The following is a 14,006-nucleotide window of genomic DNA, read 5'->3' on the forward strand; positions in this document are numbered from 1 at the left end:
TCACCTCCTGGGGTGAACTTCTGGGTTCACCTCTAGGTTCACCAACCAATATGATTGTGTTATTTTATATTTGATATCTTTTATAAAAGGAAAAAATATATATTGTCAAGTTATATTATGTTTTTAAAATTAAAAGATAAAATGAAATAAATAAAAAATAGTAGTAATTACAAAAAAAATATTTTTAACGTACATCGTCAAGAAAAAACTAAACCTAAATCCTAATCCCTAAACCCTAAATTTTAAAACCTAAACCCTTGGGTTAACCCTAAACTCTTGGGTAAACCTAAATCCTCGGATAAATCCTAAACTCTAAATCAAAAACACTAAACACTAAAACATTCAAGGGTTTAGGGTTTAAGATTTAGGGTTTAGGGTTTTAGGGTTTAGTGTTTCTGATTTAGAGTTTTTGATTTATCCAAGGGTTTAGGGTTTATCCAAGGGTTTAGGGTTTACCCAAGGGTTTAGGGTTTTGAATTTAGAGTTTAGGGATTATGATTTAGGGTTTAGTGTTTTGCTGACGACTTTTAGAAAAAATTAAAAAAAAATTTCTGCAACTACTTTTTTTTTAATATTTTTATTTTAAAAACATAATATAACTTGACAATATTTTATTTCCTTTTCTAAAAGATATCGAATTTGAAATAATGAAATCCTATTGGTTAGTTAACCTAGAGATTCACCCTACGGATTAAACCCAAGAATAACTCGTATATATTTTGGAACTTGAAAAGGATATACTCTATGGGGTTGTCCAACAAAGAAAAAGAAGACTGTATACATTTTAACGAAGAAATCCTTTTAACTTAGGTTTAAGAGAAATTTTTCTTCTCGTCCTCTTTCGGACTCCTAACCACTCTCCCTTTTGTAGTCAACATTATCATTCTCAACTTCGAACGTCACACCCAAAACCACCCGAGAAAGTAAATTGTCTGTCAAAAGGACAAAGGATAAGTTGTTAAAAAGAAGATCAAAAAAGAGCTTCACCACCTTACAAATGATTTATTTGTTCATGATTTGCGTCACGTTCTCATCCGTACTTTGAATATATCACTGGAAAACTTGCTCATATATACCTGCATGTCCATCTAGCTTTTCATCCTATCTTGCACTATACTTTCAAAAACGATAGTTAGAAATAGTATAAAAAGTAAACAAAGCCAAAGCCTCTGGAGCTAAAAGAGGAACATGTTTCTTCACTTCAGCTTCCAGCTTGTCCCATTTTTTTCCCAGCTTAGAAGATAGATATACTGGCCTCTACGAAACGCTACATGGGAACATAAATACACATGATAAGGGACAGTGTTGGGTTCGATTTGTTAATGTAGATATGGCTAATAACAAAGAGGGAAATAATGAAGAATTGTACTCGTGACCAGAAAGCATATGTGCATAACTTGGTATTTCATTCAGTTGAATAGCTCGCTGACATCTTAACAACATATTTATGATCTTTACGCAGGATATAGCAGTTCCCAACAGCACACCTGCCATTCGCTAAGACAGTCATTACATGAAAAAAGATTTCCAAGCCAAAAGAAACTTCCAGTTACATGTTTTAAAATAATCTAGTGCTAAAAGTTGGTTGTTAAAAGTTGTGAGTGTTAAAATCTGTACTCAAATGTATGTGGTCGTTTTTTAATGTCTCGAAACTATATATCATCAAAACTCTTTTTAAATTCAGTTTAATGTCAAACGATCTTGGAGTACCGAGAAAGTGGGTGGCTCCAGCTTCAGGAATAGTGAAATGCAACTTTCATACGAATTGGAGGAATGATAGGCACCTTACAGGGGGAGCATGGATCACAAGAGATCATAGAGGTGATGTTGGTATGCATGCAAGGGATGCTCTGCTTCCATCACCTGATAAGTTATCGGCAGAGATGAATTGCTTGCTTTGGGTTCGTAGGAGTTTGAGAGACTTGTGGTTAGAGGCGGTCAGTATTGGTACTGATTCTCAAAGGTTAGTGGACTCAATTCAGAATCCTACAAGATGGCCAAGGTACCAATGCTTACTTCGTCAAATTGTTGCATTATGCGCGGAATTTGTAGTTATAGCATTTGAAGTGGAATCAAGGTGGTAAGAGAGATAGGAAAGAGTGTTCTGCGACATGGACGGCTCCACTCTTACCTTGCATTGGGAGCCCCATCATGGTTACATAATCTCATCCAGGTTGCTTCGGTTAACTCTTAAACCCTTCCCTTAGGGCTAATTAATGTAGGCCTTTGTTTTCTTTGATGCTTTCTATTGTAGGCTTTGGCCTATATCTTTATGTTTCTTTTTGTAAACTGGAGCTTTATCTCTTGCATTTGAGTTAAAAAAAATTCAATTTAATGATTTAGTTTTAAAATCACAAACCAATAACAATCCCTAAGTAGATTTGTTATATATATTCACTTTTAAAATATTTTATTAATTATAAATATTCATTTTATAAAATAGACATAAATGTATTAAGTATTTTAATGAGGATAAATATATGCTAAATTTTTTGAATACGATTATAGTGTACTAAAATATATTTTATAGAATCCCAAATAAATTTAAAGTTGATAATTTAGATTTTCATTGATGAAATTTAGGGGATGCAAATTATACAAAATAAATTCTAAAATTTGAAATTAAAAATCTCAACTTTAATATTAATATAAATTTAAGATGCACAATTCTTTTTAAAAATGTTTTAGGTGATTGCTTCATATAACTTACTTTGAAACAAATAACATATATTTGGTAAACTATTATAGACGTATAAACATACGCACGTATACTCAATAATTATATTTATAAACAAATACAATTGAAAATGGTTCATATATTAAAATATGATCAAATAACAAATAAATTATGTAATGTATTTTTCAATTGCTTTAACTTCTAAACGCAATATAAATAGTGAACATTTGTTTAAACATTAAAAATTGTCAATCCCCTAGACTATATTTGGGAAGTGATTTTGCCACATGTCCTATCTACAATTATTTTTACAAAAAAAATGATGACATAACTAACATGATTGATGACATGGCTTATAGTTAATATGACATGGACAATCACATTTATTACTGATATATATTTTTGGTACACTTTATAGAATATGACAATAATTAATACATTACATTTAATGTTGATTTATAATTTTGTTAAACTACTTAAAATATGGTAATAATTTATAAATCATCACTAAAATAAATATATTGAAATATGCATTATAAATTTTGAAATATATTATTTAATTGTATTTTTATAATTATACAATTTTTATTACTAATATTTTCAAAATTTTCTACATCTTTTTTAAAAAATTAATAAATAGTTAATCGTAATTTTATTAGTTTCTTTTAGATATCTACAAATTTTATAAATATTGTTTTGTTATAATTTTTAATAACTATATGATTTTTATATGATTTTTAGTAATTTTATACAAGTTGATTTAATACATTTAACCAAAATAAATAGATAAAAAATTTATCTAAGATTCGAATTTTAAATATATTACATATATATTACTAAATGTAATTTAAAATAAACAATTTTTTTTTAATTTTATGCTTAAATAATCAACTTTATATTAAATATTAGTCAAAAATAATAAAATATATAATATTAATAAATTTTATTTTAAATATAATTCAACTTTTAAAAAAATTATCACACATGGTGCAGGAAAAATTAGGAAAAATTATCACTTACCATATGCAGGAAAACACCTAGTCATCTATAAATGTTACTATGTTAAATATGAAAAAACATCTGCGCAGTTTCACAGATTAGAACCTAGTTTTAATTAAAAGTGTAATCCGGCCGTAACTGACTAAACGACGTCGTTACTCGCAGTAGTGACTATTGCGGCTCGCGAGCTCGGGAGACGAAGACGATTTCAGAATTCAAGCTTGCCCTTTACAGCCTTCTGGTTATCTCTCTTTGCCTGTTCACCGCCGTGTACCTGGAGATCAAAGATGGGTCAATCCATGTCAAGACGGTGGTGAACCTTGCCGGCAAAGGATATGAGTGATGTACGGAGTAAAACTAAGCATAGTTTTGTTTTGTTTTTATGAAGGTTATTATTTTATTTTATTTTCACGGGACGCTGTAACTCTTTAGGTATTCCGGTTTCAACCCACTGGTTATATATATTAAAATGTAGACCCACAATAATTATCAAACCCATATCCAAACTTATAATACAACTATATGAATTGTGTTTAATAGAATTAGTGTTAGTTGATCAAACTTTCAATCAATTTACGTATATATTATAGAGAATATTAAGTAGCATGAACATATATTTATAAGTAAAAAAACACGGTTAGCAAATAGTTGCAACATCTTATTACGAGTAAAAACGTGATTTTTTTTGTTATTGTTTTTATCTCGAAACATAATTACTAATCTAGTATGCTTTCACCGAAAGGTCCAAGATATTTTTGAAACTCAACCATCAGTCTAAAAATCTTAGAAAATGTTACTGTTTTATTTTAATTAATACATCTGATAAGATAACTCGTATTGATTATCTATCTCATTTTTCTAGTAAGACAAAACAGTGTTTACTGTTTTTGATACTTTATCTCTAAGCTTTTTGGAATTGTAGAGAAAGTGTGACTTAGAATGAATATAACATCTCTACAATTCCTAATGCCTTTTATTAACATTTTTGTTAATGCATTTGACAAAACTTTAGATCGGAAGGCGGGGGTTGAGATTTGAGTTTGACCGTATTATGTATGTTCCATTTGACGATTAATAAGGAATGTTCTTTTTCGCTCACCAATTTGTACTATATTATGTATTTTGCTTCATTCTATTTGGGTTTAGAGTATATACTTGGGTTTAGGGTTTAGTATTTAGAAGGTGGGAGTTTAGGTTTGGGTTTAATGATAGCATTTTTGGGTTTAGTATTCAAAAGTTAGGTCTGAGTTTAGCATTGAGGAGTTGTGTGTTGGATTGGAGTCCTATACTATTCAAAAATTAAGTTTGGATTTAGTTTAATATTACATAATATTATATACTATTTTTAGATTTTGATAATTGGGTTTAGGGTTTATATTTGGGTTTAAGATTTATTAATTAGGATTTAGGGTTTACTATTTAGATGAAAGGGTGATGTTTAAAGTTTAGGGTTTGGTATTTAGGAGTTGAGGTTTGAAGTTTTAGTATTTACTAGATGTGAGTGGACTTTGAATCATATTAATTTTAGTGATATGGTATAGAAAAATCAGATGCATATTTATGTCTTAAACAAAAGTGTGGTGTTGTTGTATTACGTGTGATAATTAATTGTAGGGTGTTAAATTGTTGATGTCATCAGTTTCTCTCACTATCATTCTCAACTTGAATAAAAAAAAATAGTACCGGATAGAAGTTGACATAATTGTTATGGACTTAATAATGTCAAAATCAATACTTTCCACTTAATTTCATTTTCAAATTTGGTCATTTGGCAAATTCAACCTACAGTTTATCTTGACATCCGCAATAGAGAAAATAGCACAGAGAGCATTATTCTTCTAGTTAACTTTGTATTTTTACTAAACCGAAAATTATCCAAATTTACCTTAGATATAATTAATTACCCAAATAAAGATTCGTTACAAACTTAAAATCCCATAAATATCTCATACTAGCCTCTCTGCTTCATTTGTTTTGGGCTTTTACCTACAAGAGTGTGTATCAAAGTCTCCTTAATCAGTTGATATTCTTTACACGACTAAGATAATCCATTCCATCGGCGTCATCTGTTTGAGCTACAAGGTGATTTTAAGGTTATAGTTTACATTTAGCAGTTATATAATAAGAGTGTGAAACTGTGAATACATCTGGAGTCCCGGCTGCACCACATAATTTTTGCTCCAAACCAAAAAAGAAGAATAATTAAAAACCAAAAAGTAAAGCTAAAGGAGGGATGCTACGAACTGCAACAACAATCACAAATAATCTTCGATAATGCAGGACCCCTCAAGCTTTTATCAAGTCATCGTCTAGGAAGGCTCCAATTATAGTCACTTAAATGAAAGATAAAGATTTTCAAAATAAAAGGCGACACAAGATTCTTCATTTTAGCCATGTTCAAAACTACGCTAGGCGTGAGTCGGACGGCTGGTCCAAGCCGAGTTACTGAAAAATCGGAAATTAAACGGGGAGTACGCGGGGACTAGTTTTCAAGCCTTTTTTACATGTACATTTCAATATATATATAAGAGTATATGTAAGTATGTAACTATATAACCAATGTGGCATATTATATATTAAATTTTTGTAAGATAACTGAGTAGTAAACGCGATGTAGTGGACAGTAATGTGGTTTGATTCAATTTATCTAGAGTTTGAACAGTGTTACATTACTTTTTTATTTTATTTAATATTTCTTTTGTTTTTACTCAATGGTAAACTTGTAAATAAGTCTTCTTCTTCCTCGGTTTCGTGAAACAGAAGAAGATACACGATGCAGGAACAAGATTCAACTTTATTTTGTTTGGAACTCTCAATCCCTTTTGGATTTTTTCTCCACCTCTCACTTTTTCTCTTGATTTCGTGACAAATGCTTTCGATTAGGATTCAGACCAAAGAATCTTGGGCTTAATTGCGTAAAACGTTTTGGATCTAGGCACCCGCGTTTCACAAATACACTGGATACGCGGAAACAATTCGCCTTACCGCACAGAGCACCCGATCAGACCCTTTTCGCTGCGGCCATGCTCCGCTTACCGTATACGCATCCGAGTAATCGTCAACTCGCCCGCGTTTTCGAACACGGATTTTAGCCTATAAAAAATATTCACATGCCTTTTTTTTTTTTGGAACACAATAAATATTCACATGCCATGGACTGATATTACCTTACCAAACGTAAAGAATGGTATAAATTCAGTTTTTTTTTGTTTTTGTTGTTGTCAAAGAAAGCAATAATTTCGTTGAGAAGTGTGAGGTTGCTTGGAAACGGTCCAATAGCAGAAAACACGTGAAACCATTTGGCACTTGCTTCTGTTCCACACATCTACATACAGTTTCTGCCTCTTACACGCAACCATCTCCCAACGCAAACGCAGCCATACGTTTTTCTGCGTTCGCACGTTTGACCAACCGCGTTTACTGTTTAACGCCACATTCGTTTTATGACGACCACACACACACACGCACGATGAATGAACTAAAAAGGTCCGAATCTTTGGGGATTAGTCAAGTACGCTTGTGACGTCATCTTCCACGTGCTTTCTAATCTCTCAGCCTTTAAAAATGCACAAATGATCCTGTGCAACTGTGCAAGGTTAACAAAGAACAACAACAATGGCTAAAACCACCAGAGGATCTTGTTTTGTCGTCGTCGCTCTTTTAGCGATCACCCATCTGTGTATCTGTGAAGCTCTCTTGTCTCAGAAAGAACAGGACAAGGTCACGAAGTTGCCGGGTCAGAACTTCAACGTTGACTTCGCTCACTACTCTGGGTTTGTTACTACTAACGAGAAACTGGGAAGAGCACTCTTCTACTGGTTCTTTGAAGCCGCCGATGATGCTGCCTCCAAGCCCCTTGTTCTCTGGCTCAATGGAGGTTCGAAAGCTCTCTCCTTTACGTCTTAGTCAATAGTACCTCAATGGATTCTCAACTCATTATGATGATATAGATCTTAATTACTTTTGGAGATTGTCTTGTAGCTACTTTGGTTTTGATTCGTTTACTTATTGTTGCTTTTAGCATGGTACACGTGATTGCCCTTTTTGGGTTCATGTAGATTCTTGTAGTTATGACTGTCACTATGTTGTTTTGATTCCAAAAAAATGGAAAAGCTTCAATAAAGTTCCTCTCTTTACAGGACCAGGATGTTCATCTGTTGCATTTGGTGAAGCAGAAGAGATAGGACCTTTTCACATTAAGTCAGATGGGAAGACTCTTTACCTTAACCAATATTCTTGGAACCAAGGTAATGATGGTAACATGTTGCAGTGTGTTCTGATTCAAAAAGCTTAGAACTTCTTTTCTTTTCTTTTTTTGCAGCTGCGAATATTTTGTTCCTTGATGCACCTGTTGGAGTTGGCTATTCATACTCAAACACTTCCTCCGATTTGCGTAGCAACGGTGATAAGAGAACTGGTAATATGATGATTTATACCTCCTTAACCTCATTGTCTATTTAGATCCTCTTGTTTTGTTTAGCGAGTTTTATTATGATTTTCCACAGCTCAAGACTCACTGAAGTTTCTCCTGAAATGGGTTGAGCGTTATCCGGAGTATAAAGGAAGAGAGTTTTACATAGTTGGAGAGAGCTATGCTGGTAAAAAAAATATCAAACCTCACCTCACGTTTTAGCCTTATAATTACTTAAACTCTCACTTGATTGTTTTAGGACATTACATTCCTCAGCTGAGTCAAGCCATTGTAAGACATAACAAAGCTTCTGGCGACAACACTATCAATCTGAAGGGCTACATGGTGAGCCTCTCCTCTTTATTTTTATCTAAATGGTTTATAAAACTCTTTTGATGAATGTTTTGTTTTACAGGTAGGAAACGGTCTGATGGATGATTTCCATGACAGGCTTGGTCTTTTCCAGTATATTTGGTCGTTGGGTTTTATATCCGACCAAACATATAGCTTACTGAAGCTTCAGTGTGGTTTTGAATCTTTTATTCACTCCTCCAAAGCGTGTGATAAGATTCAAGAGATAGCGGACAAGGAGATAGGTAACATAGACCAGTACAGCGTCTTCACACCAGCATGTATTGCGAATGCTTCCCAGACAAAAATGTTGCTAAAGAAAAGACCAGTAAGTTACCTTAAATTTTAGTTTTGATGGAGATGATAGTAAGGGTTTTGAAGTAATGTCATTGTTTGTTTTTTCTTAGAGGACTAGCCGTGTGAGTGAACAGTATGATCCTTGCACGGAGAAACACTCTAAAGTGTATTTCAATCTTCCAGAGGTTCAAGAAGCTCTCCATGTCCCGCCAGGACTTGCACCATCCAAATGGGATACTTGCAGGTAATATTAGCCTAAGAAAGCTTTTGGCTTTGTAACAGTTTCTGATCCGGAGAGCTTGCAGTGATGTAGTGAATGAACACTGGAAAGACTGTTCTTCCTCGGTTCTAAACATTTACCATGAGCTTATAGCTGCTGGTCTACGCATTTGGGTTTTCAGGTCTCTTTCTCCTCTATATAGTGTGTGATCTTTTAGTTCAGTATGGCGTTTGGATGGTTAGAGTAGTTTTATTCTTTGGTTAACAGTGGAGACGCAGATGCTGTTGTACCAGTAACAGCAACCCGGTACAGCATAGATGCACTAAACCTTCGTCCATTGAGTCCTTACGGTCCTTGGTACATAGACGGACAGGTATAAAACAAACTCAACCGAGAAACTGAGAATCTTTGTCTTTATGTTTTTGAAACCTGTAGTGATGATTTGAAACTAGGTGGGAGGGTGGACTCAGCAGTATGCTGGTCTAAACTTTGTGACAGTGAGAGGTGCTGGCCATGAAGTTCCTTTGCATAGACCAAAGGAGGCTCTTGCGCTCTTCAAGGCTTTTATATCTGGAACCCCATTGTCGACACCCGAGAGCAACATCAGCAAAGACATGTCTGACCTCGTTAGTGACTCGTGATGAGTGGGATTCTCAGTCAGAAGCTTTCAGTTATTGAATGGAGAAGAAGGGGAGAATAGTGAATAAGAGTTTCAGTTGTTTTGTTTGAATTGGTTCTTTTTCTTCTTCTGGTTGCTTGTTTGAAACATTTAATGTTGAGGATTATAATAAGCTTCTTCTACCATTTGTGAGCCATACCATCAAATTCATATATATATTTAAAATATGGATTTGTTATTTAAAAAAAAAAACTATGCATAATATTATTTAAAAACCATAGTTCTACATAAAATATTTTATGAAGATTTATGAATGAATTTGCGTTCCAAAAAAAAAAAAAGCGAGAATGGTATTTTGAATAAACTATATGCTGTTCTAGTTTAATGAGAAAGTGTAACTCAAAATTATTATACAAAACTATGGTATATAACTTTACCCCTGCATGTTAATATAACTTTCAAAAGTGGCATGCAACGAGGGATATGATGATTGGTAGCGCAAGTTTTAACAAAATGATAATAAACTTGTCATAAGAAAGTTCTCATCACAAACATCTTTACTGGTAGATACGAGTCTCCTAGAACAAAGCTTTAACCGATCAGGACTACAAACAAAAGTCACACAACAACTACTAGCATAAGGTTTTCATGATTACTTCACTTATTACATACCATTGTTCACTAGACACTTACTTAACAAGATCATTCAACATCCTGTTTACTTAAGATACTCACCACGATCTTGTTTTCACTGGGACAAGCGAAGGACGATGAAGTCCACAAGAAGACCCGTGGGCTCAATGGTCTGAGACTCGTCGCCACTCTGCGCTAGTCTGGTGAACATTTGACTCAAAGACACATTCATGAACGAAGTTTTCTTCTTGTAGCGAATCTTCACAGTCCCAACTGCTTCTCCTTTGATCTTCTCCGCTGCTACTAGGATCACGTCTCTAAGTCCCACGTAGCTTGTTCCGTTACTTGACGGGCCACGGTAAACTCCCTGCCAACACAATAAGAACAAAGATTCGATGAAAGCTCTTATCAATATATAAACTAGTTAGAAAGAGGGAGAGAGGGCACTGTACATTTTCTCCAACAAGATCAATCTCAGGACTGAAGACATGCAGCTTTGCTCCTACAGGTCCATGTTCTAACAACTCAAACGCGTCTTTCAGTTCCTTAGCCTCAATCACTTCTCCTTTCACGGGAACTCGAGGTATGAGAGAAGCAAAAGGAGGAACAGGGGACACACATCCCAAATGAGCCCAATGCTCATATCTCGGTATCCCTTCCTTGAATGCGCACTCGAGGCAGTCCTTGACAGTTATCTTGGAGCGTCGCTGCTGTTGTTTCTCCATCTCTCTAAGCTCGGCCTCGGTCTTGGGAGAAGCCATGTTCACCAGATACTCAAGACAGTCCTCGACCTTACACGTGGAGCGTTGTGGACCTTGACTTGGCACCTTCTCGACGAGAGCGTTGTCCACCAAGAACTGAGCTGAGTACTCAGTAAACTCACGGTCCAGCTTGAGGATCACTCGCGCAGTGCTGATCAGATTAGCTGCTACCGTAGCAGCTCTCTCAGCAGAATCTACAAGACAGAGAAAACAAACCATAAATGAGTTCCCAAATGCATCATCTATATAGTAACAATCAGGCAAAACCAAATGAAAGTTACCATCCTCTTCTTTGGCAGCAGCTGCACGTTGGCAATTTGGATGACAGCGTGAAGACATCTTCTGCAACAAATAAGAAACTTGCTCACACACTAATGTTCCATAACACATTCTCCAAGTAAAGCGGAACCAAAGACGTTTCTCTTAAGAGAGTAAAAACACTGTTGCTTTCCATCTGATTCAAACACAAGGAAGATATATAAAGCGACATCAGAGAGAGAGAGAGAGACATCACAACATAAAAACAACACACCTAACTAGCAAGCGGCAACATGGATTCAAGTTCGTTACTTCAGAGTATAAAGACTGTTGCTTTCCATGAGACTCAAGCACAACAAGACATTCACAAAGAAGTTATATAAAGCGACATCAGAGAGAGAGAGAGAGACCAACAGCAAGCGAAGACATGGTTTCAGGTTCGATTTATGCATAAAGATTGCAACTTTCAGGGAGAAAAACATCAAAAGAGTAGCTTTAGACTAAGACAGAGTAGCACGACGTCAAAGAATCACTAAACCGGAAGATGACTTCAGATCTAAGAAACAAAAAAATAAAACCCTAAAGCTTCAGCATCGTTGCTTCATAATCAGGTCAGACATTCACAGAGACGATATGATAAGGCAAAAGCATAGAGACACCACAGAGACAACAGCTAACTAGCAAAGCGGAAACATGGTTTGAAGTTCGAAGTTTGCAAAAAGTTGGTTACTTTCCGAGAAAAAAATGGTCAACCAAGAAGCTTTAAGCTACACCAGAGTAACATGATAGCAAAGGAACACTAAACCGAAAGAAAGATTCAGATCCAAGACATAAAAAAAATGAAACCCTATACGTAGATCAAAGTTCAGCTTTTGTTGCACGGGAGAGGCAAAGTTACAAAGCAGAATCAATGGAGAAACGAAAGCAAGATAAGCGAAAACAAACAGAGAGACGGCTATGAAGGAGGGAGGAGAAAGCTACCTGAGAAGGAGAGGAGAGGAGAGGAGAGTGACACTCGCAAGAAGCTTGCGTCGTGATTTTATAGAAAGTTCTAGAAACCCACTCAGACCAACGGTGACGTAAACGGCGTCGGATTGCTACTTAATTTGAAACGAAGCCGTTTTGTGAATGCCTTTTCCTTCTTTTCTCGTTGATCAACGAGAGACTTCCAAGTGGTAAGGTTAAACGACATCGTAGGCAGCTTAACGCAGGAATCTAATCTAGTCCTATTTTTATCTACTATAAAATTTTTTTTTTTTTTTTTGAAAATTACTATAAAAATGTTGTTACACCAATTCACTAGAAACTTAATATATATTACTTAATATTTAAGAAAATTGAAAGTATTATTCTCCTACATCGTAGATTTTGTGACTAAGATCTTAACAATAGTTTGGTAAATATTATATATTTAAATAGTAAATACATTTATTTTACAAATATATATTTGGTTTACATAACCGTGGGTATATCTATATATTATATATGTATTGTAAACATATTTACATAAGTTTTTGCATTTAAATATATACACAATATTTTGAAATCCCGTATATTATTTCAAACAGAAAACGTTGTTATAAAAATATAAAAATAGTAGAACATAGCGATGAAGGTTAGTGATGAAGGTTTAAAATATAGATTATGAAAATTATATAGTGATGAAGGTTTAAAGTACTGTAACAAAAATAAATTTCACCTATTTGTATATAACATTATTTTTAATAATAAAATCAGTTACATTACTATTAATTTAAATTTTGTAGTAAAAATGACAACAATATCCGCGCATCCGCGCGGATTAGAATCTAATTATAAATACATGACCAAAAAAAATTAAAATATAACATATCATATACATTTTTCATCCATATGTGCCCACAGTCACTCTTCTTGAAGCCATAATTTCACTATGTAATACATAATTCTTTGCACCATTACAGTACTTCATCTGTAAAACTAACACAAATTAATATCTGATCTTATTTGTATCAAATAAATTAATAAATATACATATTCACATATTATTTGAAAAAATCATAAATGATGACTTCACTGGGGCTTTTATTGTTCATTGAATATGTTCCTTTTGTTACTCTCTGATCAGCCTTTGCCATTCTCACCTGAAAATCAAGAAAACAATGCCCAAACATTGACACCTCTTGGAGACGAAGGCTTTTTTTGCACAACAAGGCGACTTCAATCCATCAGATCATCGTGAATCTCTTTGAGTTTTCAATTTTCACGAGGAACTAGTGCGAAATTATTAGCTCCACATGTGGCCACGCGGATATTGGCTCATGCTTACGGCCCATTTGAATACCCGGGAGAGGATCCATCCGTGGGTTGCACCTCCCACCCGGGGGTTAGGTCTGTGTCTTTAATAGACCCGGGTTTAACCCTTTATTTATCAAAAAAAAAAAATTTCATGAGGAAAGTTCGTGGTGGTGGCAGTCAGGCGTAGTGTTCGCCTTCCTGTCCCTTGTTGTGGTGGTTCAATTCGTTAGCTACTACTCAACCTTCTCTTTCGATAGTGTCCCGTTCCACGGTCGTGACTCGTGAGCGATCATGAGTCTTGTTGATGTTCTTCATCTTCTAATTATTATTTTTGGTATTTTTATTTGAGAAAAAGACAAAAATAGGAATAAATCAAGATAATGTTCCCAAACTAGCACTCAAGATCAAAAGTCACAAAAATAACACTTAATGTTTTATCAAAAGTCACAAACGTAGGGTTTAGAGTTAAATGGTGGAGTTTAGGATTTAGGGTTTAGGGTTTA

General features: G+C 34.5%; 2 protein-coding genes and 1 long non-coding RNA gene across 5 annotated transcripts; 1 reads left to right on the top strand and 2 right to left on the bottom strand.

Moving 5' to 3' along the window:
- Positions 1 to 706: 706 nt before the first annotated feature.
- LOC106333317 lies at positions 707 to 1,649 on the bottom strand. Of its 3 annotated transcripts, none has more exons than XR_001268337.1 (3): positions 1,370 to 1,649; positions 1,041 to 1,267; positions 707 to 932 (listed from the first exon to the last, which is right to left on the bottom strand). It is a non-coding gene; the product is annotated as an uncharacterized LOC106333317 (long non-coding RNA). The 3 variants fall into 3 exon arrangements; XR_001268339.1 differs by having other exon boundaries at positions 996 to 1,267; XR_001268338.1 differs by having other exon boundaries at positions 991 to 1,267.
- A 5,554-nt stretch (positions 1,650 to 7,203) lies between these two features.
- LOC106328067 (serine carboxypeptidase-like 29) lies at positions 7,204 to 9,812 on the top strand. The gene is made up of 10 exons (XM_013766424.1): positions 7,204 to 7,553; positions 7,816 to 7,923; positions 7,998 to 8,093; positions 8,182 to 8,274; positions 8,347 to 8,432; positions 8,503 to 8,766; positions 8,846 to 8,979; positions 9,041 to 9,136; positions 9,223 to 9,328; positions 9,408 to 9,812. The coding sequence occupies exons 1-10, from the start codon at positions 7,292 to 7,294 to the stop codon at positions 9,594 to 9,596; spliced, it is 1,434 nt and encodes a 477-aa protein (XP_013621878.1). The 5' UTR covers positions 7,204 to 7,291; the 3' UTR covers positions 9,597 to 9,812.
- A 312-nt stretch (positions 9,813 to 10,124) lies between these two features.
- On the bottom strand, positions 10,125 to 12,269 carry LOC106334325. The gene is made up of 4 exons (XM_013772627.1): positions 12,208 to 12,269; positions 11,250 to 11,310; positions 10,660 to 11,162; positions 10,125 to 10,574 (listed from the first exon to the last, which is right to left on the bottom strand). The coding sequence occupies exons 2-4, from the start codon at positions 11,305 to 11,307 to the stop codon at positions 10,323 to 10,325; spliced, it is 813 nt and encodes a 270-aa protein (XP_013628081.1). The 5' UTR covers positions 11,308 to 11,310; positions 12,208 to 12,269; the 3' UTR covers positions 10,125 to 10,322.
- Positions 12,270 to 14,006: the final 1,737 nt, after the last annotated feature.

Source organism: Brassica oleracea, chromosome C3 (assembly GCF_000695525.1).
Source record: "Brassica oleracea var. oleracea cultivar TO1000 chromosome C3, BOL, whole genome shotgun sequence".
NCBI classification, from domain to species: domain Eukaryota; kingdom Viridiplantae; phylum Streptophyta; class Magnoliopsida; order Brassicales; family Brassicaceae; genus Brassica; species Brassica oleracea.

Excerpts from the sequence above, each read along its gene's own strand:
- LOC106328067 (XM_013766424.1), top strand. The coding sequence starts at position 7,292 with ATGGCTAAAACCACCAGAGGATCTTGTTTTGTCGTCGTCGCTCTTTTA. Across the intron at positions 8,767-8,845 it reads TGTTGCTAAAGAAAAGACCA|AGGACTAGCCGTGTGAGTGA; the intron begins GTAAGTTACCTT and ends GTTTTTTCTTAG. Across the intron at positions 9,137-9,222 it reads CTACGCATTTGGGTTTTCAG|TGGAGACGCAGATGCTGTTG; the intron begins GTCTCTTTCTCC and ends TTTGGTTAACAG.
- LOC106334325 (XM_013772627.1), bottom strand. The coding sequence starts at position 11,307 with ATGTCTTCACGCTGTCATCCAAATTGCCAACGTGCAGCTGCTGCCAAA. Across the intron at positions 11,163-11,249 it reads TGCTGCCAAAGAAGAGGATG|ATTCTGCTGAGAGAGCTGCT; the intron begins GTAACTTTCATT and ends TCTGTCTTGTAG. Across the intron at positions 10,575-10,659 it reads TTGATCTTGTTGGAGAAAAT|GGAGTTTACCGTGGCCCGTC; the intron begins GTACAGTGCCCT and ends TTGTGTTGGCAG.